The 27,865-nt window shown below is 36.5% G+C and overlaps 1 protein-coding gene across 1 annotated transcript; it reads right to left on the bottom strand.

Moving 5' to 3' along the window:
• Positions 1-12,355: 12,355 nt before the first annotated feature.
• Positions 12,356-21,683, bottom strand: LOC103026147 (tumor necrosis factor ligand superfamily member 14). Its single transcript, XM_007236285.4, has 7 exons — positions 21,586-21,683; positions 19,832-20,274; positions 15,919-15,942; positions 15,786-15,804; positions 15,617-15,685; positions 15,277-15,511; positions 12,356-13,391 (listed from the first exon to the last, which is right to left on the bottom strand). Exons 2-7 carry the CDS (start codon positions 20,033-20,035, stop codon positions 13,217-13,219), a joined length of 726 nt encoding a protein of 241 aa, XP_007236347.3. The 5' UTR covers positions 20,036-20,274; positions 21,586-21,683; the 3' UTR covers positions 12,356-13,216.
• Positions 21,684-27,865: the final 6,182 nt, after the last annotated feature.

Consider the following 27,865-nt stretch of genomic DNA (forward strand, 5'->3'; position numbering starts at 1 on the left):
AGAAAACAGGACTTTTTAAGGCCAGAGCACAGTCTTCCACTGCTCTGAGATCTGAGATAGTGTCATTTATAGGCTACAGTTGACTTTGGTCTTTATAGACACGGAAAAGGCTTTGATTTAGCTATTGGAAATTTGCATATGCATTGTTTCTTCCAAAATCAAGGGTATTAAAAGACCACGCCTCTACCATCCACAAAAATTGGCTCTAGATTAGATTACCAAGTAGGGTTTTGTGAAAAATGTTTTAAACTATTTTTAAAGTTGTTTTAACTCTTTTACGAACTTGGGAACTAAAAAACAAAAAAAAATTAACAGCATTATTATTATCTTATAAGAGCTTAGCTTACACTACATGTCCAAATACTGGTGGACACCTCTTGCAAACTGTGGCTTTCTACTAGGGTTTGGAGGACTTTAGTGAGAATTTGATTGCGTTTAGCAACAAAATTCAGCATTAATCAGGTCACCTCTGCAACTTATCCTATCCAAAAGTGGTCGATGGATGGAGCTCCATCATTCTAGAGAACACAGTTCTTCCACTGCTCCATATACGCCTCTATAGCCCTCACCTGGCATTAGATATGCATGGAGCCAATAAAGTAATGCCTTATTTTAGCAGCAACAGATAAGCTTAGCTGGTTCACCGCTCCAGTTCTCTTAAATCTTGACCGGTGATTTCCATCCTGATATCACTGGAGCGTCTTACCGCGACAGACGTCAGGTCACAGGCCTGCCGGACAGCGACGTGCATCCGGTACGGTATCGGTACGTTAATGGAAGCCGGAAGGTTCCGTGAGTACGAGTATAGGGGAAAGTTCTCTCTTCACCAAACTTTTCTTTACCATTCACACATACGTCACTTCCCTTCAGCCCCAGATTCAGCCTGGTTTCAGTCCTCTAACCATGCACTGACAGCATCCGCACAAACACCATACACCCACGCACACAAACAAACACACACCACACACTGCAGCACACTGCAACACACTACAACACACTACAACACACACTCATTCAGAGAGAGTTACCTTTGTACTTGTACCTGTTTAACCTGAAGGACCTTTTATACTAAAACAAGTTCTTAAAAAATGCCTCAGCAACTGAAAGCCTAATCAAAAGTTTAGTATAAATATAAAATATTTATAATAAAAAAACACTTAAAAATGATGAACCTCTGATATATAATCAAGAGGAAGATGGATGATCACAAGCCATCAAACCACCAAACTGAACTGCTTGAATTCTTGCAATAGGAGTAAAGCAGCATAAAGTTATCCAAAAGCAGTGTGTAAGACTGGTGGAGGAGAACATGATGCCAAGATGCATGAAAAAAACTGTGATTAAAAACCAACCAGGATTATTCCACCAAATATTGATTATTTCTGAACTCTTAAAACTTTATGAACATGAACTTGTTTTCTTTGTATTATTTGAGGTCTGAAAGCTCTGCATCTTTTTTGTTATTTCAGTCATTTCTCATTTTCTGTAAATAAATGCTCTAAATGAGAATATTTTTATTTGGAATTTGGGAGAAGTGTTGTCTGTAGTTTATAGAATAAAACAACAATGTTCATTTTACTCAAACATAAACCTATAAATAGCAAAATCAGAGAAACTGATTCAGAAACTGAAGTGGTTTCTTTATTTTTTTCCAGAGCTGTATAGTATCTTATTTTTACTTGTTCTAAGTTCTAAGGTTGAGACAAGTAAAATGATGTCACAAGACACATTTTTTAACCCATTAAAGTAAATATACTTACGTGAACAAAGTTCATTTCGATATATAAAACATTAATAAGTAAAAATAGTAAGAAGAAGGAAGAATATTTGCAGTAGTAAAAAGACTTAAAACAACTGAAAAGAAATTGATTTAAATTAGTAAAAACATTCCCTATTGAAGAAACCACTTAGAACAAAGTCAATGTGAGGTCAATAGACAATTTTAAAACAAGTTAATCTAAGTCAATGAAGACTTCAATGTATGTTGTTAAACACATTTTGTAGATAGAATGACTCAAAACATGTACAATGTACAAAACAAGTACGTAATCAGTTTCATAACCTTAGAAAATCTTTATAACAATATAAAAATCATGTAAATCACTTAAGAACTAGACTTAACCTGCTTTGATTTTATTTTTTGCACCGTATCAAATATTTTTGACGAATGGACCAATAGAAAAGCTCTGAAATACGATTTTTCTTCAGTACAGATGCTAGTTTTGATTAGATACTACGATTTCTTTGCATACCAGCGACGACATACCATATATAACTGTTTCCAGACAGTAGATTGAAAGATAAGCCGTGAAAGTAAAGATCTGGGACAGTCTGCCAAACTGAAAGAACGAAAGACTGGAGGGACAAGCGAAAGAGAGAAAACGAGGGCGTTTCACACTCCCACTCAGCCGTCGCTCGTTCGGTATCTCTGTTACGCTGTTTTAGAGATGTTCACCGTGCCGGAGATTGCAGAATGACTTTCATTCCCATGACTGGCACTGGATTTCCACAGCGACCTGGAGACGCGAGAAAACCAGCGTTGGAGGATCATTCCACTCCGCTTCTTCACTACGGCTTTCAGATACACTCTCGCGTATTTAACAAAATCTAATTTTCTGAGCAGTTAGTCTTTATGTACTGGATAAAACACTCATTTTATAGTAAATATAAAAAAAATGTGTAGGATTTGCCCTTTTAATTTAATTTTAAGTACTTAAAACAACAAAGAAGGAGAAAATTCACAAATTCCATCATCTTTTAAAATCAGATGAGTATTAATGATCTTTAATTCTTAATTTTTAATTTTAATTGAGAGGCTCCTAGTTGCAAAATCTTATTAGCGTAAAATTGGGTCTTTCAGAGTACCTGTAATATAGGCATTTAAACAGCCCAGGAATTTAATGTTAACATTTAACGTTAACATAAATTTAGCCTGTAATTTTTTAATTTGCTACGAAAAGTGGTGTTTTTTTTTACTTTTAATTGAAATTCTAAGCACTTGTAATCCATAAACAAGAAGAAAACTCACAAATTCCATCATCTTTTAAGTGTGAAATTGATTTAATACATCACTAACCTGTTATATTTTCCATTCATGTCTTTAGGGAAAGCCTTAAAGCTCCGCAAGGCTCCAGAAACAAACTCCCAATCCCTGCTGACTGGAACAGAATGATTTATTGCTATGGTTTCAGTATCTAATATAGCTGGAAATTGGCTCGTTTCTGTAAGCTCCGCCCAGGCGTCACGACTGGATCTGCTTATGCAGTTACTCAGCGCACCAGATAACACATATGTAGATAATTCAGAACTCTCATACATTGTCTCTCTGGTCCCAAATGAACAATTTCAGACCTTGGCCTGATTTCCAGTGGAAAGAATGATGATACAGAGTGATGGGAAGCTGTTTTCTTCCCATAATAAACTCAAAACAGGCCGCAATTAAATTCACTACCGATCGCAAAACAACATAAAACAAATCATAGTAGGATTTCACTTTCAGGACTTCTATAGTTGTTTTGTTTCAATGAACACAGTCGGAAATCACACGTCAATCATGCACATCGTACCGTCTGCAATAACATACAATAACATCGTTCTACTTTCTGCATGCACAAACACTTCTACACACATTACAGTACATTATTTAAACATTACATTCCAAATAAAAATGCAAAGAAAACAAGTTCATATTCATAACGTTTTAAGAGTTCAGAAATCAGTATTTAGTGGAATAATCCTGGTTTTTAATCACATTTTATTTTCATGCATCTTGGCATCATGTTCTCCTCCACCAGTCTTACACACTGCTTTTGGATAACTTTATGCTGCTTTACTCCTGGTGCAAACATTCAAGCAGTTCAGTTTGGTGGTTTGGTGGTTTGTGATCATCCATCTTCCTCTTGATTATATTCCAGAGGATTTCAATTTTGGACAATTGTGCTTTCTCAGGGCTCTGGCAGCTGATGGCAAGCTGCACTACCGGGATTTGAACCTACGGCGAACTGCTGATCATAGTGGCAGCGCTTTAGATTCCTGGACCACTCTGTTTCTACTAAATTTCTGAACAATTAATTGTTGAATACTAAAAACATCACTATATTACAGAAACTCTGGTCTTTAATACTCTTTAATAATATTTCTATAATTCAGGGGTTTGAGGAAGCATTTGAGACACTGCTACCAACTCAATTATAATAATAAAAAAACACATCCATCTTTCGAAACGACCATCTGTTCTTCCTTCCCCTTAATGCAAAAATCTTTTTTTTTTTTCTAATTTTGTACAGCTGTGAGATTTACACACCCATTTTATTACACTGGGTAAGTTTGAGGTCATTACACAAAGATAAAATTACAGTTAATAGAATATATTTCATGTTTAATTTCTATTTAAAAAACAGTTAGTACTTAAAAAACCAAATGATATAATCTCTAATATCATATATTTTTATGCACTGATTTGCCAGTATCATGTCCCATGACTTTTGCTGTATCTCATTGCCTGTACCATGTGTGGGCGGGGCCTCCAGAAGCCGCCACAGGTGACCATGATTACCATCCACTACTCTTGCCAATCATAAATGCCTTCACTTTATTTGGCACAGATGAAAGACCTCACTTTAACTCCCATAACTCACAAGATAGCACCTCACAACTTACAGATGTGGGCATGTCACATGACCTTTGGCATGTTGGTGAATATAAATTTAGCACATATATTAATAATATAAGATGACCCTTGAACATTTCATCATGTTTAAACTCCCTAATCCCAAAAATTCTGCCACACTAAAAACCTTGTATCTCCATTGTCCTGTAATGTGAATCTGACAATCTTTATTATATATTTATATTGCATCAGAATTTACTGATGAATGGATCATGAATGGATGCTCCTGTATGAATTACACTGCAAAAAATCCATTAATATATGTAAATTGAGACCAAAATGCTAAAATTACGCAATTAATTAATAAATAATTTATTTTTGTAGAAATTCTAAAAATAAGCAATCGCAAAGTCAAAAGCAAAAAACCCTAAACTTGTGGCTAAAATTCGACACAAAAATCAAAATAACTTGACTGGTCACTTTTTCCGTGCTTATTTTGAGTCAAATTACTTACAATAAGGTGAAAATTCTAAGTAACACTGATTAAGATTATTATTCCTAAAATAAGTAAAAAAAATATATATATATATATATATATATATATATATATATATATATATATATATATATATATATATATATATATACACAATGCTTAGTAGGACAAAAACTTATCAAAGAAAAAATATTTATTGCCTTGTAATTAGATAATTTCACTTTTTTTTTACTGTACATTGAAGATCTGTTAAATTTCTTCTTCTATAAAGTGGCTGTTTTAGATATGATACTTTTGCTACTTTACAGTATCTCTTTAAATATGTCATATTTGCCCAAAATGATTAATTTTCCAAATTTTCTATACCTCATTTGGTCATTAAGTCACCAGCCCAGCGCTATCCTGGATATCCAGCTTTAAGAAGACTTTATTTCAGTTCAATGTGTAATATGTAGTTTATAGGGCCCTGTCCCAATTCTCACCCTAAGCCCTAACAAACGCTTCCCTTCTGGAAGTGCACTTCTTAAAGTGTTTTTACTTTAAAGCATCCAAGAGTTTTGAGCAGAAAGCAACTCTGGCAGAAATTAAGACTCTTATCAAGACTCCCACTTTGTATAACAATAAGAGAAATATATATGATATAATAAAACGTACAACTAATGTAACCTGTGCAGAATTATTATTGTGTGCATGCTTATAAATGGCAAAATACCCCTAAAGTTTCATGATAAAAAGCAAAACAATAACAACAAATAGATCATGGTACAAATATTTCTACAGTTTGAAAGTATGACGATGTTATTGTATTTTATTGTACGTTATTGGGTACAGTACGATGAGTATGACTGATGTGTGATTTTCGAAACAAAAAAACTTTAGTGAAATCATACTATGATTTGTTTTATGTTGTTTTGCACCCGGTAGTGAATTTAATTGCGGCCTGTTTTGAGTTTATTATGGGAACAAAACTGGTTCCATAACATTTGCCGACATCTGGCTGGAAAAACGATTCTGGCAGAAATTAAGATTTCTCAAGAACCGTATTCAATGCAGGAGACCTCGACCACATGTCCTACAAACCAGCATGCAGCAGGCAGGCTTTAGCTTCTTCCATGAGACGTGGCAAAAGTCATGGGACACGATTCTAGAACCAGATGAAAACAGATCAATAGCATTCAGTTTTACTTGGATGGTACATTGTACAAAACATGCTTAATAGATGCTCAACTAACATTCAACTGAATCTCTATTAAATGCAACTTAACCCTGAGTTGAATGTAAATTATTCTCTATAGAACCTAAAGTTAAACCTAACCTTAAAACCCTAATCCTAACCTCAACCCAAAAACCCAACTCTAACCCCCAACCTTAATCCTAACCTAAACCTTAAATCTAACCCTAACCCCCAACCCTAACTCCAACCTTAATCCTAACCTAAACCTTAAATCTAACCCTAAACTCCAACCCTAACCCCCAACCTTAATCCTAGTCTAAACCTTAAGTCTTACCCTAAACCCAACCCTAAACCCCAACCTTAATCCTAACCTAAACCCCAACCCCCAGCCTTAATCCTAATCTAAACCTTAAATCTAACCCTAAACCCAACCCTAACCCCCAACCTTAATCCTAACCTAAACCTTAAATCTAACCCTAAACTCCAACCCTAACCCCAACCTTAATCCTAACCTAAACCTTAAATCTAACCCTAAACTCCAACACAAACCCCCAACCTTAATCCTAACCTAAACCTTAAATCTAACCCTAAACCCCAACCCTAACTCCAACCTTAATCTTAACCTAAACCTTAAATCTAATCCTAAACCCCAACCCTAACACCCAACCTTAATCTTGACCTAAACCTTTAATCTAACCCTAATCCCAGTTTTAATCTTAACCTTAACCTTAAATCTAACCCTAACCCCCAACCTTAATCTTAACCTTAAATCTAACCCTAACCCACAACCTTAATCTTAACCTAAACCCTGAATCTAACCCTAAACCCTAATCCTAACCTTAATCTTAATCTAAACCTTAAATCTAACCCTAACCCCCAACCTTAATCTTAACCTTAAATCTAACCCTAACCCCAACCTTAATCTTAACCTTAAATCTAACCCTAACCCACAACCTTAATCTTAACCTAAACCCTGAATCTAACCCTAAACCCCAACCTTAATCTTAACCTTAACCTTAAATCTAACCCTAACCCACAACCTTAATCTTAACCTAAACCCTGAATCTAACCCTAAACTCCAACCCAAACCCCCAACCTTAATCCTAACCTAAACCCCAACCCCCAGCCTTAATCCTAATCTAAACCTTAAATCTAACCCTAAACCCAACCCTAACCCCCAACCTTAATCCTAACCTAAACCTTAAATCTCACCCTAAACTCCAACCCAAACCCCCAACCTTAATCCTAACCTAAACCTTAAATCTAACCCTAACCCCAACCCTAACTCCAACCTTAATCTTAACCTAAACCTTAAATCTAATCCTAAACCCCAACCCTAACCCCCAACCTTAATCTTGACCTAAACCTTTAATCTAACCCTAATCCCAGTTTTAATCTTTACCTTAACCTTAAATCTAACCCTAACCCCCAACCTTAATCTTAACCTAAACCTTAAATCTAACCCTAAACCCCAACCTTAATCTTAACCTTAAATCTAACCCTAACCCACAACCTTAATCTTAACCTAAACCCTGAATCTAACCCTAAACCCTAATGCTAACCTTAATCTTAATCTAAACCTTAAATCTAACCCTAACCCCCAACCTTAATCTTAACCTTAAATCTAACCCTAACCCACAACCTTAATCTTAACCTAAACCCTGAATCTAACCCTAAACCCTAATCCTAACCTTAATCTTAATCTAAACCTTAAATCTAACCCTAAGCCCAACCCTAACTCCAACCTTAATCTTAACCTAAACCTTAAATCTAATCCTAAACCCCAACCCTAACCCCCAACCTTAATCTTGACCTAAACCTTTAATCTAACCCTAATCCCAGTTTTAATCTTTACCTTAACCTTAAATCTAACCCTAACCCCCAACCTTAATCTTAACCTAAACCTTAAATCTAACCCTAAACCCCAACCTTAATCTTAACCTTAACCTTAAATCTAACCCTAACCCACAACCTTAATCTTAACCTAAACCCTGAATCTAACCCTAAACCCTAATCCTAACCCCCAACCTTAATCTTAACCTTAAATCTAACCCTAACCCACAACCTTAATCTTAACCTAAACCCTGAATCTAACCCTAAACCCTAATGCTAACCTTAATCTTAACCTAAACCTTAAATCTAACTCTAAAGATTTAACTTTAAAGATTTAACTTTAAAATGTTAGGATTAGATTTTGAGTTATAGTTACATTCAGTAGAGAATCATTTACTTTTATATTAGAGTTTAGCTACAGTTAATAGACATGCAGTTGAATTCTAGTTGAATATCAGTTGAGCGTCTATAATGGATAATTCCAAATATAGAGTGATAGAAGTGGTTTTATTGTTATGTCTGATGTCAAGAGTGACCTGTAAACAGAGAAACGTGTAAGATGATATGCTCTACTGCCCCCTGCTGGAGGGCTGTGAGAAGAACAGCATAGCATTTCAGCTGTTTTACACAGTTTATAACTTTACACAACTTTAAACAACTTTAAACCAAGTCCTTATAAAGATATGATGTTTAGGACTTTGCAAAAATCACATTTCATGTTTTTATTATTTGTTTGTTTGCACTCGTCCGCTTGAAACAAGCTAAAGAAGCGAGAAGGAAAGGAACACTCTGAGTAGGTGGTTTTATCTACATAAGTGACAATTTTCTATTCTCCGCCAGATTCATCTCTCACTCTTTCTCTCTCTCTCTTTCGCTCCTGAGAGAAAGAAGAAAGCAGCGCTCTCGCGGCAGAGCTCTTGCGGTGGTGACACTGGGTTTCTGGAAACTTCCGCTGTGACTTTAGAAACCTGCTGAGTCAACATCGAAAACGCCCCCCCCATCATCCCTCCATCTCCATCCACCTCCCTCTCTTCTCTCACCACTTCCTTCCACAGGCCTTTCATTTCTCTCTCTCTCTCTCTCTCTCTCTCTATCTCTCCCTCTATCTCTCTCGGCCTGCGGCGCATGTCAGGATGCATGCACCTTGCGTGGGTGCACCATGCGCCGGGCGGCGTGCGGTGAGAAGGGCTGCTTGCAGAACGGTTTCTACAGGATACGTCCAAATAAACTCATTCAGAAAAAGAAAATATACATATATAAATAGTATTTTACGCAGTGAGACGTTGATATTTAATATTTAGGAAAGGAATTCAGCTGATATTTGTAACTGATTTAAAGTTTTAAAGTAAAATTATGAGAAAAAAACGTATTTAAAGCAAAATGAGGCTCTAGTACCCACCTAATCCGCCTCCTCACCAACTTCAACCGCCTTTCGCTTCTGAATGCATTCATTAAAACAGGGTGTCCACAAATTTATGGACACATTATCTATCAATATTTGACAATAGAGAACTTATATTTGTTTTACATCTTTCCGATTGTAATTTACTGAAGGTAGCCTCTTTTGGTGCTTTGCATCAGTAACACTGTGCATTCATGTACTGTGTTTAAGGTAAGTAATGGTTGGTGTAATGAAACTAAATTTCAGGCCAAAATGCAGGAAAACTTTTCAAATAAAACTTGAGGTAGTGTTTCTTATTTCAAAAGATACAAGTTAGTGTTTGCATATTTTAAGACAGATTGCACATGATTTCCCTGATTTTAATGCAAAATGCAGTAAATGTTTGCATATTTCAAGAGAGATTTTGTATATTTTAAACATAGTACAGTTAATTTCCTGACTTTAAAACAAAATGCAGTTAGTTTTGTATATTTTAAAACATATTGTACATAATGTTTCAGATTTTAAAGCAAAATTTGGTGAATTTTGCATATTTCAAGACAGAATGCACATTAATTTTTGAATTTCAAAACAAAATGCAGTACATTTTGCATATTTAAGATTGCACATGGATTTGCTGATTTTAAAACAAAATTCAGTTAGTTTTCAAGATTTTATTCTTATACTCTTTATTTTGTAAACTTCAAGAAAGAATGCACATTAATTTGCTGGTTTTAAAACAAAATTTGGGTATTTTTGAATATTTCAGTTTAAAAAAAAGTGTTGCAGATAATTTGGCATATATTCAAGAAAAAACAGGTAGTTTTGTATTATTTGTAATATTTGAAGACATACTGTTAGTTTTGCTTTTTTTCAAAGTTTTAAGTTTTTCTTTTGATCCTCACAGTTTGGATTACAGATTGTTTTTGTGCAAAAACTTTTTGGTACAAAACGAACTCCACAGATTTCACTGAGTCAGATTTGTGTTTGAAGATGAAATAATACTAGGCCCTGTATAAATATATTAAGGCCGTTTACTCAGAAAAATGTTGCATATTTCAAGACAGATTGCACATGGATTTACTGATTTTAAAGCAAAATTCGATTAATATTGTATATTTCAAACCATTATTTTGGTAATTGTGTATTTAAAAAAAAGTGATCCTTCACTGAATGCCCTTGTTTTATAGAAACAGTAATAATGGAGTGTCCCGATACTTAAGCTCATGCAGTGAAGCTGGTATGAAGCTGCTGCTGGTTGTTGAGCTCAGATCTGGTTGATGGTTATCAGATCTGAAGACGTTACTCTGTGGTGAACCAACAGGATCTCTGACCTGTTTATTGAGAAACTTTCACGCCTGGAGATTTATACTCTGATCTCTTCTGAAGCTCTAAAGTATTGTTGGGATGTCCGCTCTTTAAACAGAGTTCCTTTTGAAATTACAGTGGCTTGCAATAGTATTCACACCCCTTGTACTTTTCCACATTTTGATTTTAAGTGATAAACCAACACAAAGTATTGCATAAGTGTGAAGTGAAACAAACATTATACATGGCCTAAATGCAAACTGCTATATGGGGAGGAAAAGGGGTATGAATACATTTGCAAGCCACTGTAAGTCTATTAAAACAGGTCTATCCTGCTTTTGTTGGTGTAACCATCTCTACTGTCCAAAAGGAGACCTTCTACCATGAATTTAGCACATATCGAGAAAGACTGCACATGAGTTTCCTGATTTTAAAATAAAATTCAGGTAATTGTACAAATTTCAAGACAGAATGCACATAAATATTCTGATTTTAAGAAAAAAAAATCTGGAAATGTAGGTAATTACATTACGTGTATGTAATTTTGTGCATTTTAAGATAACGTAGATAAAGTAGTTTTTGTGAAAATGCATCAAAAAGCAAATTACAACATCTGTCAGGGTAATGAAGACAACTGAAAATGACTTAAGACATTTAGCATGTTAGCACATACTTGACCATTTAGCTTATATTGATTTTTAAACAAAATTCAGGAAATGTTGCCTATTTCAAACTATTATCTGGTATTTGTGCATATTCAAAAAATAGTGCAGGTAATTTAGCAAATTCCAAGACATAATGCGAATAATTTTGCTTAATTTTAGATAAAATTCAAATAATTCAGAATATTTCGTGTAATTTTGCATTTGAACATCTGTTAGGTCAATGTAGACAATTGAGAATGACTTAAGACATTTTGCATGTTAGCGTATATTTTAACATTTAGCATATATTAAGCATATATCAATACATAGTTAATATAATTTTGCGTATTTTAAGAAATAAAACAAATAATTTAGCTTATTATTAGCAATATCCAAGAAAAAGAACAAAACGTCGTATTTTAGTCAATCTAAATGTTCTGCCACTGGATTAAACCACTTTCTCTGGATAAAAGAAGCTAAAATGAGTAAAACATCATTAGATGAGTCACTCAGAGGGGATTCACCCTGAGAGTAGAGATAAGGGACAGTCAGTTTCATATTATACTAATAATAATTATCATTTTAATATTCTAAATAAGCTTTTGTGAGTCAGTGGACGGTCTGAAGCTCCGTAAACCTTTAAATAAAGTTAAATCTGCTCTAATATAGAACAGGGGGTTCCCTCTCAGCCCGAGAGTTGTTTTCCCGAGCATGATGGGATATCTGTACGTATGACCTTTACTGGCACCGTATAAATATATACCACCAAAACACCCCCTGTGCCTCCTTCAACACGCCTCACTTCCTCTACTGAAGCGTAACTCGCCCACTCACAGCGTAAAACACTCCAATACTACTTTCACTTCACTAAAATATACAGATTAATACCAATTAATACAATCACACACTGTTCACATGCTAAAATAGACAATAATTTATTCATAATTATTACATGTTAATATATTTAATAAACATTTCATTACAAAAACAGCAATACAGCATACAGAAACATTTCCATACAGAATATACATTATTCTCTGTACCTTAAAATCAATGAAAAACATTTTAAAACACGTTTTTATAAACTAAACAGAAAGTGCTGCAAAATATATATTAATTATAACTTATACCTGAGTTTAGAAGAACTTTCTGTTGAGAAGGCTATGGGTACAAAGCGTACTTTTAAAGGGGAAGTGCTTTAAAAGTGAGAAATCAGATTTCTTCATTTCTGTGATTTGAGATTGAATGATTTAGAGTGGAATTTCTTCTCAAAACTGTGTACAAACAATTTGAGGCCTAAAACACATAATTATACCCTAATTTCAGGTAATTATGCACATTTTTTTTGCATATTTCAAGACACAATTCAAGTAATTTTGCAAATGTCAAGATATAATTGTATATTTTATACTATAAAACATAATTATAAATAAAACGTAAAACATCTTATTTCAAGAAATAAAGCAGGTATGCATGTTTTACAAAAATGCAGCAGATTGGTATAACTTAATGGAGTTTTGCAGCACAACACCCTGCAGCCTGTATTATTCTTCTGTTTTAATTATATTATATTTTAAAAACAGGTTTTAGAGCTAAAGTGCTCTCAAAACTCGAGTAAACCAGTGCGGTAAAGATATACAGTTTTTTTAAAACAACAATAAAACCGTCAAAATAATTTACAATACAATAAAAAATATATATGATTTAAGAAACACAAGATACATTATAAAAATAATAACTAATGTGGTATATTGTATATTTCTAAATGTACCTAAATCATAAAGACGCCAAAAAAGTTATCCTGAACTCCAGCTCGTACCAAACTACTCTCGTTCACCTTAACGTAAACACTGTCACTTTTATACAGCCTGAAAACTCCACCCAGGAAGCTGTTCCCCACGTCTGCACTTTTCTCCCCCGACGGCTCCCCCTCCACACAGCTATACCTGCAGAGAGAACATCACCAATATATCACCAACACATCACCAGAACATCACCAATATATCACCAACACATCACCAACACATCAACAACACATCACCAATATATCACCAACACATCACCAACACATCACCAATATATCACCAACACATCACCAACACATCAACAATATATCACCAATATATCACCAACACATCACCAGAACATCACCAATATATCACCAACACATCACCAGGACATCACCAATACATCACCGACACATCACCAATATATCACCAACACATCACCAGAACATCACCAATATATCACTAAAACATCACCAACACATTAACAATATATCACCAATATATCACCAACACATCACCAATATATCACCAACACATCACCAGGACATCACCAATATATCACCAACACATCACCAATATATCACCAACACATCACCAGAACATAACCAATATATCACCAACACATCACCAACACATCACCAACACATCACCAATATATCACCAACACATCACCAGAACATCACCAATATATCACCAACACATCACCAACACATCACCAGAACATCACCAATATATCACCAACACATCACCAATATATCACCAACACATCACCAGAACATCACCAATATATCACCAACACATCACCAATATATCACCAACACATCACCAGAACATCACCAATATATCACCAACACATCACCAACACATCACCAGAACATTACCAATATATCACCAACATATCTCCAACACATTACCAATATATCACCAACACATCACCAATATATCACCAACACATCACCAGAACAACACCAATATATCACCAACACATCACCAACACATCACCAGAACATTACCAATATATCACCAACATATCTCCAACACATTACCAATATATCACCAACATATCACCAACACATCACCAATATATCACCAACACATCACCAGAACATCACCAATATATCACCAACACATCACCAGAACATCACCAATATATCACAAACATATCACCAGAACATCACCAATATATCACCAACATATCTCCAACACATTACCAATATATCACCAACATATCACCCACACATCACCAACCCATCAACAATATATCGCCAACACATCACCAATATATCACCAACACATCACCAACACATCACCGACATATCACCAACATATCTCCAACACATCACCAATATATCACCAACATATCACCCACACATCGCCAACACATCACCAACATATGTCCAATAAATCCCTAACATATCACCAACACATCACCAATATATCACAACACATCGCAGACACATTCATCACCAAACCACACTCATCACCAACACACTCATCACTAACACATCACCAACATATCACCAACCCACAACCATCGTTAAAATATCACCAACACATCACCAATATATCACAGACACATTCATCACCAACACACACTCATCACTAACACATCACCAACATATCACCAACCCACAACCATCGTTAAAATATCACCAACACATCACCAATATATCACCAATATATCACCAATACATCGCAGACACATTCATCACCAACACACACTCATCACTAACACATCACCAACACACCACCATCTCCAACATAACACCAACACACACCAGTCACCAGCACATGACCAAAATATCAGCAAAACACTCATCACCAACACTTCAGCAACATACCACCAACACACACCCATCACCAACACATCGACACACACTCATCACTAACATTTTACAGACACATCACCAACATACCACCAACTCACACAAAAACACATCAACACACATTCATCACCAACACATCACCAACACACAACTATCGCCAACATACACCCATCACCTGCACATCACCAGCATATCAGCAAAATATCACCAGCACACACCTGAGGGCCTGCATGAGTTTGGTGTCCTCTCTGTAGCGCGTTGTTTTCCACATGACCTGGTGTCTGAAGGTCGAGCAGGAGTCGGAGAAGTAGACTTTAGAGTGGATGTAGTAAAACCCCTCCGTCTGAATCAGCAGCCGGCCGTCCTCATACCCAACCTGATGAAGAAAAGACCCCAAGCCCTCCGTCTGCCACTGCATCACGCCATTCTCATCCACGTTCTTTCTTAAACCACCTACCACACACATTAGCATTAGCATCACATTATTACACATTAAAAACCCTCTACGTGTAGGTACTGTGATATTATACACTGAGGAGACTATGAGAAAGTTCCTACCCTGCACGAATGCAGCTGGTTTGTTGTAATCAAGCTTCTTATCCTGGACCGGATGGATTTCATTCGACTCTGTTGAATGATCAGGCAGAGTTTTAGTCTATAGTCTTTTAGTATATATACAGAATATCAGTTTATACATTAAGTGTGTGTATGTCAGGAGTGTACATACCCGGAGACTTCATGTGTCCCTGAAAATGAAAGATACGTATATGTTGATATATACGTATAAGTTGATGTATATACACATACCTTCTGGAGTATACACAATAAATTAAAAATGACAAAGAGTATATGGGACTTACAATCATTTTTTCTGGGCTAGGGATCTGCAAAAACACAGAGAAAGAATTTTTTAATTTAAAACTGAACCAAAAATCATTTTTATTACCTGGACCACTTTGACAAACCCCTAGTCCACGCTTGTCAACCGGTATGACCAAACATCCTAATTCAATTAAATTTAAATGTATACATAATGACAGAAGAAATCTTGATAAGAACCTGACAAAATCTTGAAAGATACCGGAAGAAACCTTTGAAAGAACTGGAAGAAACCTTTGAGATTACCTGCAAGAAATCTTAAAAGGACCTGCAAGAAATCTTAAAAGGAATCAGAAGAAACTTTGGAAGTAACTTTGGGCAAAACTGAAAGAGGCCTTGGGAACAACTCTAAGAAACTTTGAGGGGAACCAGAATAAATCATTGGAGGAATCAGAAAAAATGATGAGGGGACCTGGAAGAAACGTTAAAATGAATTGGAAAAGACCTCAGAAGGAACCACAAGAAACCTAGAAAAGAACTGTAAAATACTTAAAGAGGACCTACAAGAAGTCTTGAGAGGAATCAGAAGAAACCTTGGATGGAACTAGAAAAACATTGGGAGGGACTAGAAAAAAACCTGGGGAGGAATTAAAAGAAACCATCAGAGGACCTGTAAGAAAACATGGATGGAAAAATGGTAGGGACTAGAAGAAACCTTGGGAGGACAGGAAAGAAACATCGGAGGGAACTGGAAGAAACTTTGGGAGAGACAAAAAGAAACCTTGGGAGGACAGGGAAGGAACCTTAAAAGAACCAAAAGAAAATTTGGGAGGAAACGGAAGAAACCTTGCAAGGGCCTGGAAGGAACCTTGGATAGATTGGAAGAAAGCTTGGATGGAATGGAAGACACCTTAAATGGAACTGGAAGAAACTTTGGAAGGAACTAAAAGAAACCTTTGAAGACCCTTGGAAGGGACTAGAAGAAACCTTGGAAGGAACCGTAAGAAATCTTGGAAGGGACTGGAAGAAATCTTGAGAAGAACCTGGAAGAACCCTTGAATGGAACTGGAAGAAACATTGAGAGGAAACAGAAGAAACCTTTGGAGGGACTGGAAGAAACCTGACCAAGTTAGTCAATCACTAAGAACTCAAACAACTAACATGCAGCATTTTTAAAAATGCAAATCTAGTCATTACTGTGAAATAGCAACCAAGCTCTCTTTCACCAGTTTTACCTTATGCTCCTCCTGGCACAAAAGCCTCAGGAATGTAATCAAGACTACTTGAATTTTTGCAGCAGGAGCAGCATTAGGTCACCCAAAAGCAGTGTGTAAGACTGGTGGAGGAGGGCATGCCAAGAGACATGAAAACTGCTTATAAAAACCAGGGTTATCCCACCAAATATCGATTTTTTTTGCATTAATTGAGGTTTAAAGCATTTCTCAATTTTTCATTTACTACAAAAGAAAACCCTCAAAATGACAATATTATTATTTGGAATTTATACTCGCCTCCTATTGGTACTTGAAAACTGATGACTTAGTAAAACCCACACACACACATAGCATTAGTTTCAGCAGTGTGTGGTTATTATTGACCTCTATGGTGAAATCCTCAATGGGGAAGTCCATAAGGACACTTTACGCAAAAGGACGTCACAGAGAAGATAGAAACTGCTGAGTCCAAAATATTCTTCCCATCATACACACACACACTCACACACACACACATATGCGGTAAATGCCCCTCAATCAAAGGGTTCAGGTGAAAATGCTGACTGCCAGTCTCAGAATCTTCCCAGATCTTCAGGAAATAATGTCTTTGTGCCCAAAGTGCGTCACGCAAGCTTTAACAGTATACACAGCTCTGGGAAAAAAGAGAGCACTTCAGTTTCTGAATCAGTTTCTCTGATTTTGCTATTTATCTGTAAAGGTTTGAGTAAAATAAACATTGTTGTTTTATTCTGTAAACTACGAAGAACATTTCTTCCAAATTCTAAATAAAAATATTGTAATTTAGAGCATTTATTTGCAGAAAATGAGAAATGACTGAACTAACAAAAAAGCAAATAATCCAGTTTTCATGCATCATGTTCTCCTCCACCAGTCTTACACACTGCTTTTGGATAACTTTATGCTGCTTTACTCCTGGTGCAAAAATTGGTTTGTGATCATCCATCTTCCTCTTGATTAAATTCCAGAGGTTTTACATTTGGTAAAATCAAAGAAACTTTTGAAGAAAGAAATCATTTTTAAGTGCTCTCTTATTTTTTTTTTCCAGAGGTGTATATATCGTTCAACTCCTATACTTTATAAGTGTTCAATTAACCCAACTTACAAGACAACACCACAGGCATTCACAGCGTGAACCAGCAGCTCAGTTTCCTCTGCTGAGAAGAGTTTGTTGGACATGTCCAGGTAGCTGCACCGTTACAATAGCAATCCACCAAAGTCAGAGCTCACCTGACTGATCTGCGCTTGAATTTTGAGCCGCGCAAGGTGTACTTTTCCCGTCGTTACGATAGCAAAAACACACTGACATGTCCTAAATCATGCTGCACTGTTGATGGCTCGCCTGCTCGTACAGTTTAAATAAATATGCGTTTGCAAATGTGTCTGGCTCTCCTGACTCAGGGAAGTGATACCTTGTGTAATCCCCCACAGTGCTTTAGTAAAGGTGTAATATTACTGACATCTGAGGTTTTTAAACTGGCACAATTTCACAGCTGAAACCACTGGGGTCTTCCCCACATCTAACACAGCGCCAACGGCTTGGTTTCACCTGAAAGCTTTCTGTTTCTTCTTCTCACAGTACGACCCCCGACTCATCACACACTCACTAACACACACACATTAAACCTTCAAAACAACAACAACAAAGACACAGGAACTGTGGGAAGGCTTCTGGTAAACTCATTACTTACCGCTGCTGTCGACCACATAAAGAGGATATGTACTGTATGCACACACAAACACAAAACCCCATATAGCTATAGCTATATGCTATGTGTAAATATGTATCTATTAAATAATTATTGCTACTAATTATTAAACTCAAAATCTAGCAGTGCATATACTGTATACAGTGCTGTGAAAACGTATTTTCACCTAATAGATCAAACAACGATAACCTAGTGAAAATACAAATGCATCTGGCCCTACGGGAAAACATGATCAGCTTGGAACTACAATGTGAGCTATTGTTCACCAATGAAGAACCATTGGAACACTGGTGAACCTTCTCAGGAGTGACCAGCCTACTGAAATGACTCCAAAAGGGCATGAAGAACTCATCCAGGAGATCCCAAATAAACCCAGAACAACATTTAAAGAACTGCAGGATCTCACTAACCTCAGTTGAGATCAGTGTTAATGATTCAATAATAAGAATAAAGAGGCTCAGGGGTTTCTGAATCAGTTTCTCTGATTTATTATACTATTTATAGGTATAAGTTGGAGTAAAATGAACATTGTTTATTTTTAACAAATTCCAAATAAATATACTGTCATTTAGAGACGTTATTTGCAGAAAATGAGAAATGGGTGAAATAAAAAAAAGATGCAGAGCTTTCAGACCTCAAATAATACAAAGAAAACAAGTTCATATTCATAAAGTTTTAAGAGCTAAAAAATAATCAATATTTGGTGGAATAACTCTGATTTTTAATCACAGTTTTAAATCATGCATCTTGGCATCATGTTCTCCTCCACCAGTCTTACACACTGCTTTTGGATAACTTTATGCTGCTTTACTCCTGGTGTAAAAATTCAAGCAGTTCAGTTTGGTGGTTTGATGGTTTGTGATCATCCATCTTCCTCTTGATTATATTCCAGAGGTTTTTAAAAAAAGGTTTTCAAAGAAATATGACTAAGAGTTACTTAAATTGCTCAGTCTAAATTTTGAATTGTTTCTTGTTTATTGACTTTTAAAACACTAAAACAAGAATTTGCTTACCTGTGCTGCAACAGGTGGCTTGTACAGGTGGTAGATGAATCCCGCCTCTATGATGACCCCCAGCAGTGCCAGGCCCACCAGCAGGTACAGTAAATACTCCTTCTTTTTTCTGAAGTCACGTTTTACAACACTGGGCATCAGGGTCACTGGAGCCTGACTGTCCACCACAAAGACCTGCGGGCAGCCGGCCGGACCCCCTTCCATCCTACAGTCCTTTACCACAGTTCACAGTCCGTCCAATAGCGTTATAAAGCTCTGGGTCCAAAAATCAGAAGAAGAAAGTCTTCTTAGGATTTTCGTCCATCCATGAAACAAACCAACAAAAAAAAAACAGTCCTAAATCTCTGTGGGTGTTAAACTGAGATGACAGAAACTCAGATTGCTGGTCTTCAGTCTTCTGTCGGGAGTTAGCCGAAAGCCGTTCCCTTTAAAGAATTGCCCTCCTACAAAAAATGAAAGATCAAGAGAAAAAGTGAGCTAAAAAAAAGCATACATGAAAGCAAAGACAGACAACATCAGTATGGGCTGAATGAGGTGAGAGGTGCATCGTGAATCAGCAGAGTCTACAGGCTCTTTCCATAACTAACTAACTGAAACGAGTGAAAAGTTCAGGTGCAAGAACTGACTGAATGATGCAGGTCATGAATCAGCAGAGGATTCACCTTAACGCCTCCAAAAAGCCCTGACATTTAGCCCTCACTCTGTACTAAAGCATAATAAATACATTTATTCAGTAACTGTAAACTTCACAACCAATTTGGGTACTACAGCCCAGAACTGTCTAATTTAGGACATCATCAAAAACTGACCAAACGCAAAAAAACGCATGATCACGCATGATTACAGTTTGCAGCTAAACAACAAGGATAAAGAATAATCCACATGCACTAATGTTGCTCAATATTTGCTGTGATATGCCATTCAGGTTTGTGAATGGTCTTCTGACCACAGCTTCTGTTTTACCCATGGAAAACTGTCCAAGTTATGTGCTAATACAACTGACCAATTTAAGTACAGAAACATTGCCCAACACTAACCAATGAAGACATAGAAACATTGCCCAAAATGACCAATTTGGGTAAAAATCATTGCCCAAAACTGACCAATTTAAGTACAGAAATATTGCCCAACACTAACCAATGAAGACATAGAAACATTGCCCAAAATGACCAATTTGGGTAAAAATCATTGCCCAAAACTGACCAATTTAAGTACAGAAATATTGCCAGAAATTGCCAATTTAAGTACAGAATCATTGCCCAAAATGACTAATTTAAGTACAGAATCATTGCCCAAAATGACTAATTTAAGTACAGAATCATTGCCCAAAACTGACCAATTTGGGTAGAAATCATTGCCCAAAACTGACCAATTTAAGTACAGAAATATTGCCAGAAATTGCCAATTTAAGTACAGAATCATTGCCCAAAATGACTAATTTAAGTACAGAATCATTGCCCAAAATGACTAATTTAAGTACAGAATCATTGCCCAAAACTGACCAATTTGGGTAGAAATCATTGCCCAAAACTGACCAATTTAAGTACAGAAATATTGCCAGAAATTGCCAATTTAAGTACAGAATCATTGCCCAAAATGACTAATTTAAGTACAGAATCATTGCCCAAAATGACTAATTTAAGTACAGAATCATTGCCCAAAATGACTAATTTAAGTACAGAATCATTGCCCAAAACTGACCAATTTAGGCCCAGATGAAGTCTTTAACAGACAGAAAGGGAAACACATCTTACCGGCATCTTGACCCATGCAGTAATGATCGCACTTCTCTCTCTCTCTCTGTGTCACACACACAAACACACATTTACACAACACACCCTTGCACATATTTCCTCATTTTGTACGTGTATGTGTGTGTGTGTGTGTGTGTGTGTGTGTATGTCAATGCATGAGTGTGTGTGTGATGTCAGAGGGACTGTTTTAACCCGGCCCGCCCTCCCCTACCAGCTTTATACACTGCAGACAAGATAATCTACACTACAATCTAAACACACCACACACTCGTACACTCTCAGACACACACACACACACACACACACACACACACACACACACACACACTCATACACACACACACTTTCAGAAACATACCATTGAGTTTTTCTCAGCCTTAGACAGTAAATCTACAGTAGAATGTGTAAATTGTTCACAGGAAATTGAAGTGTTACACCCAAAAAATTAACCACAGTCACGGTGTATGAACCCTGAACTTCCCTGCTGAAGAATTAACACTTTACCTCAAGGTATACAAAACAATAAATATCTTACAAAACCATCAGTATCTTATAAAAGATCACTGTGTGATGGTCTATTATCTCAGAGTCCAGTAGAGAAGCTCCTGTTCTGCACAGTAAAGCCCAATTCACCCAATTTCACCCCTTTATTAGTAGGTTTAGGCCCAATCCCATTTCACCCCTTGGTCCTACCACTTCCCCCTACCCCTTATTTTCGAGTGTAACCCTTCCTCTTAGAACAGAGTTAGAAGAGGAAGAGATGAAATCCTCCCTCTAAGAGTTGGGAAACCCTTCAATACATCATCAGGAGCGCTTAAGTTCAGTAACCAAGCCTCTAGTTAACTGGTTAACTTTAGGGTGTGTTTTAGGCCAAATCCCATTTCACCCCTTACCACTACCCCTCTGTTTTGCATCTGCACTCCAAGGAGTAGGGATGTGCTGATTTTTGTTAGGCTGGAGGGGTAAGTTAGGGGAAAATTTGTTTGTCCTTCATACACAGATTTGTCAGATTCAGCAAACTTCAAACCAAGTGGTATAAGAATCACTGGTAAGAAACCCACAAGTGTAAATATTTTCCTTCTTAAAAGTAAGGATTAGCACTATATTACCATAGTTTAATGTGTAGTTTCAATGTTTCATGGCCAAATTCTACAAAACAAGCATAAAAAAGATCCCTAGTAGTTTGTCTCAGAAGCTAGTTGGCAAGCAAACTTTCCCATTCCACCTTAAATGGTGAAACAGTCAGCAGAGGCTGCAGCATTTAAGGCAGAAAAGAAAAGTTTCAAAAATAAAGCTAATGAAAGCTAATAATTGAATTAAAAATAAATAATAATTAAAAATAAAATGACCCCTAAATTTAATTAGTTAACCAGCAGCAGCAGTTAGGTTACTGAACTTCCTGAAGCTCCTGATGACGTATCGGGTGCTTGAAGTGTTTCCTAAATCTTAGAATAAGGATTTAATCCCTTCCTCTTCTAATTCTGTTTCAAAAGAAAGGGTTACACTCAAAAACAAGGGGTAGATTACAAAAGAGAAAGAGGAGTGGGCCTAAAGTTGTAAGTGGTATAAGAGAATGTATTGAACTCTGTATTGTAGAGCGAGTTGTTGGGTTGGTTTTGAATTTATATTACAATTTCTTTGAGAATTTGATTGTATTCAGTGATAGGTAGATCAGGATGGTAGATATCACCTTCCTACCTTATTCCTAACTTCTCAACTCATCCCATCCAAAAGTATTGGATAGAGCTCCATTATTCTAGAGAACACAGTTCTTCCACTGTTCCACAGCTCAGAACTGAGGATTTATACCCCTGTATAACCCATCTATTGGCAATACTTCGCTTTTACATAGACTAGACAAGCTATATAAGTGCATTTGCGCATCTGTGTCAGCAAAAAAGCAGCTTAAACTAGTTAAAGCCAGCTTTAATTAGAAGCGGTTTCCAGAAATAGTAGTGTATTCTATATATATATAGCAATACTGAGGTACATTATTGCACGTCTGGGGTGGCAATTGCAGTTGTGCGAATATAGGTCTAGACTAAGAAAAAAACGTCCATCACTGCATACACACACACATATCATAGACACACACACTATAGACACACACACACACCATAGACAGCGGAAAAAACAGTTTCAAAAGTCTCGGTACAGGTGACCTCAGGTAACCACACAGCTATCTGATCACACACTGCTATATACAGGTCAATGGAAAAATACACACTCAGCTAAACACACACACACACATACACACATTCAGGCATATAGTGCATTGCACAAGGATTCTCTGGCTCTTTGCACAAAGCATGCAAACATTTTTTTCCGAACCACACACACAAACATACACACACAAACATACACACTCAAATATACACACACACACAAACCCAGTTCCGGTAGATGCTGGGTCGGTGTGATAGATAGAGGCAGGAAGCTGCTGCACTAGAGCAGTTTAAACCAGCCAGGCCAGTAACACACACACACACACACACACATATATATATATTTAGATATGTGGGAATATATATATACGTGAGAAAATAGCTTTTCCGACTTTTTGTTGAGTAATTGTCTATGTTAAACTGTAAAATATGTGTTTGTATAAATTACGTGTTGGGTTTGTGTTGTAGCCTGTGGTGCAGAAATGTGTAAAAATTGTTTAGAGTGAGTTTATTAAGAATAAGTGGAGTTTAGAGTGAGTTTATTGGGGATGAGTAGAGTTTAGAGTGAGGTTATTGGGAATGGGTAGAGTTTAGAGTGAGGTTATTGGGAATGGGTAGAGTTTAGAATGAGTTTATTGGGGATGGGTAGAGTTAAGAGTGAGGTTATTGGGAATGGGTAGAGTTTAGAGTGAGATTATTGGGGATGGGTAGAGTTTAGAGTGGGTTTGTTGGGAATGGGTAGAGTTTAGAGTGAGGTTATTTGGGATGGGTAGAGTTTAGAGTGAGTTTATTTGGGATGGGTAGAGTTCAGAGTGAGTTTATTGGGGATGGGTAGAGTTTAGAGTGAGGTTATTGGGAATGGGTAGAGTTTAGAATGAGTTTATTGGGGATGGGTAGAGTTAAGAGTGAGGTTATTGGGAATGGGTAGAGTTTAGAGTGAGGTTATTGGTAATAGGTAGAGTTTAGAATGAGTTTATTGGGGATGGGTAGAGTTTAGAGTGAGGTTATTGGGAATGGGTAGAGTTTAGAGTGAGATTATTGGGGATGGGTAGAGTTTAGAGTGGGTTTGTTGGGAATGGGTAGAGTTTAGAGTGAGGTTATTGGTAATAGGTAGAGTTTAGAATGAGTTTATTGGGGATGGGTAGAGTTTAGAATGAGTTTATTGGGGATGGGTAGAGTTAAGAGTGAGGTTATTGGTAATAGGTAGAGTTTAGAATGAGTTTATTGGGGATGGGTAGAGTTTAGAGTGAGGTTATTGGGAATGGGTAGAGTTTAGAGTGAGATTATTGGGGATGGGTAGAGTTTAGAGTGGGTTTGTTGGGAATGGGTAGAGTTTAGAGTGAGGTTATTGGTAATAGGTAGAGTTTAGAATGAGTTTATTGGGGATGGGTAGAGTTTAGAGTGAGGTTATTGGGAATGGGTAGAGTTTAGAGTGAGATTATTGGGGATGGGTAGAGTTTAGAGTGGGTTTGTTGGGAATGGGTAGAGTTTAGAGTGAGTTTATTAGGAATATGTGGAGTTTAGTATAAGTTTTATGACCTGGAGTTTCTACTGCCACTAGACTAGTTCTTAAATAGATTTGTTACATATTTGTCAGAGAATGAATCAGCTGTTTAGAACATTTTTGTATCATCATTAGTCATCAGCTTAAATTATTATAACATAATCCTGGAGGTTCCTTTTACGTCATCATTAGGTTTGTAATAGTATAGTAATAATGACTATAGACTGAAAAGCATTCCTATGGTTTTCTTGGGCAGGTTGTCTAGACCTTATTGCAGGGTTATTGTGTAGATTTGTGGTAAAGGCTAAGGGGAGATTTTTCAGATCGATAAACCTTCCTGTAGATCTAAATATGCTGCTAAATGTAATGTACTATAGGGCTGATTAATATATAGATGTGTATTTTTGCCAGAATTTCCATTTCATTACCAAGTTCTTGCCCATTTAAGACCTTCACTGAAGGATATGTTGTCTAGATGGGGGGCATGTGTTATTCTAAATCCTCTATATATTGATGGAGTTTACAAAAGGGTTAATTTTGCTGCTAAAAGGAGTTTAATTTAGGGCTGATGACTATATAGCTACTCAAAAGTTGTAGGTCTTTTTTGCTAGAATTTTTGTTTCATGGTGCACCTCTTGTTTTTCTGTGGGTAAAAGGGCTAGACTACAAATGGATGTATCATGTAGTTGTGCATTGTCCTGCTGCAATAGGTAAGACCTTCAGAAAAGAGAGATTGAAGGAGACACTGTCTACATGGGACATGCCTTGTTTTAAACTTTTTAAAACTTCATATATGGATGGAGTTTACACTAAGGCTGCAGATTAGTGCAGATTTGGTACATGGTTGGATGAAGGTCACTGTAGATTGTGCAGGAGGATGGTGTTTGCTGCAAGGCTAGCTGTGGTACCCTATGACTAGCGTCTGAAACTGAAAGGTGTTAAAATGATTCAGCATCATATTGGGATTTGTTAAAACATGCTGATGCTAAAGGTCACTGAGCTGCATAGAGGTAAACTGAACCTACTTGTGGTGGATCTAAAGCAGAGGGGAGTTCCAGCAAAGGAATAGTGAGAACTTGTAAATAACAATTGCTTCTTTTAAACTTGCAGCAAATGCAGGTTGGTGTTAGTTTCGGATACATGAATAAGATCTGAGATACTGGTATACCAAGAAACACCCTAAACTCTACCCATTCCCAATAAACTCACTCTAAACTAACCCATTCCCCAAAAAACTCGCTATAAACCAACCCATTCCCATTAAACTCCCTTTTAAACTCTACCAATTCCTCAAAAAACTCTCTATAAACTGTACACATTTCCAATAATCTAACTCTAAACTCGACCCATTCCTAAAAAACTCTATCCTTTCCCAATAAACTCACTCTAAACTCTACCAATTCCCAATATCCTCTCTCTAAACTCTACCTATTCCCAATAGCCTCACTCTAAACTGTACCATTCCCAATAGACACACTCTAAACTCTACCCATTCCCAATAATCTCACTCTAAACTCCACCCATTTCTAATAAACCCACTCTAAACTCTACGTATTCCCAATGAACACACTCTAAACCCTACCTATTCCTAATAGTCTCACTCTAAACTCTACCTATTCCCAATAAACACACTATAAACCCTACCTATTCCTAATAATCTCACTCTAAACTCTACCCATTCCCAATAAACACACTCTAAACCCTACCTATTCCTAATAGTCTCACTCTAAACTCTACCTATTCCCAATAAACACACTCTAAACCCTACCTATTCCTAATAATCTCACTCTAAACTCTACCCATTCCCAATAAACCCACTCTAAACACAACCTATTCCCAATAAACTCACGCTAAACTCTACCCATTCCAAATAAACTCACTCTAAACTCTACCTATTCCCAATAAACTCACTCTAAACACTATCAATTTCAAATAAACTACATGTATCTATTAAAAACAGCACTGAGTTAAATGTCTTTCACATTGTAAACAGGATCATATGTTTATGAGCAACTCAGAAAGTATGTCTAGAAATAAGATACTAATTCCAAGCAGAACTGAGAGAAGTCTGATGACTAATGATGACTCTGAGTGTCCTGTGCTGCAGTGGGGTAGACATTTGCCAAAGATGATTAAGGTAAACTAAACATGTGGTTTAAAGGTTCAGACTTCAAATCATTTACACTTTATAGGAGTGTAGGTTTACAGACTATTACATATGAAGTGAACATGAGGATTACTGGTTTTATTGGCTTGGGGTCAAACCACTTGCTGGACAATGAAGAGTCAAAATGAAGAAATAATTTGCAAAACACGTATTTAAACATACTTTTTTATGTTTTTTGAAAATAAACTCTTCAAATATCTCCACTACGATTTTCTTTTTGAAAACTCTCAAAACTCAATCATCAAACTTTATTGATTTCAAATCAAGCAGAAATTAAATCACATGCCATCCCCATCAAAAAAAAATTCCATATATCCTATATATATTCTTACAGTCAATGTTATGCTTCACTGTTACAGTAAACAGCACTGTAATGAATTCCATGAATCTTCATATGTCACTCTGTCCTGAATCTGACTCATCATCAGGCAACGATACAAACAA

The sequence above is a fragment of the Astyanax mexicanus genome, chromosome 21 (assembly GCF_023375975.1).
Source record: "Astyanax mexicanus isolate ESR-SI-001 chromosome 21, AstMex3_surface, whole genome shotgun sequence".
NCBI lineage: Eukaryota > Metazoa > Chordata > Actinopteri > Characiformes > Acestrorhamphidae > Astyanax > Astyanax mexicanus.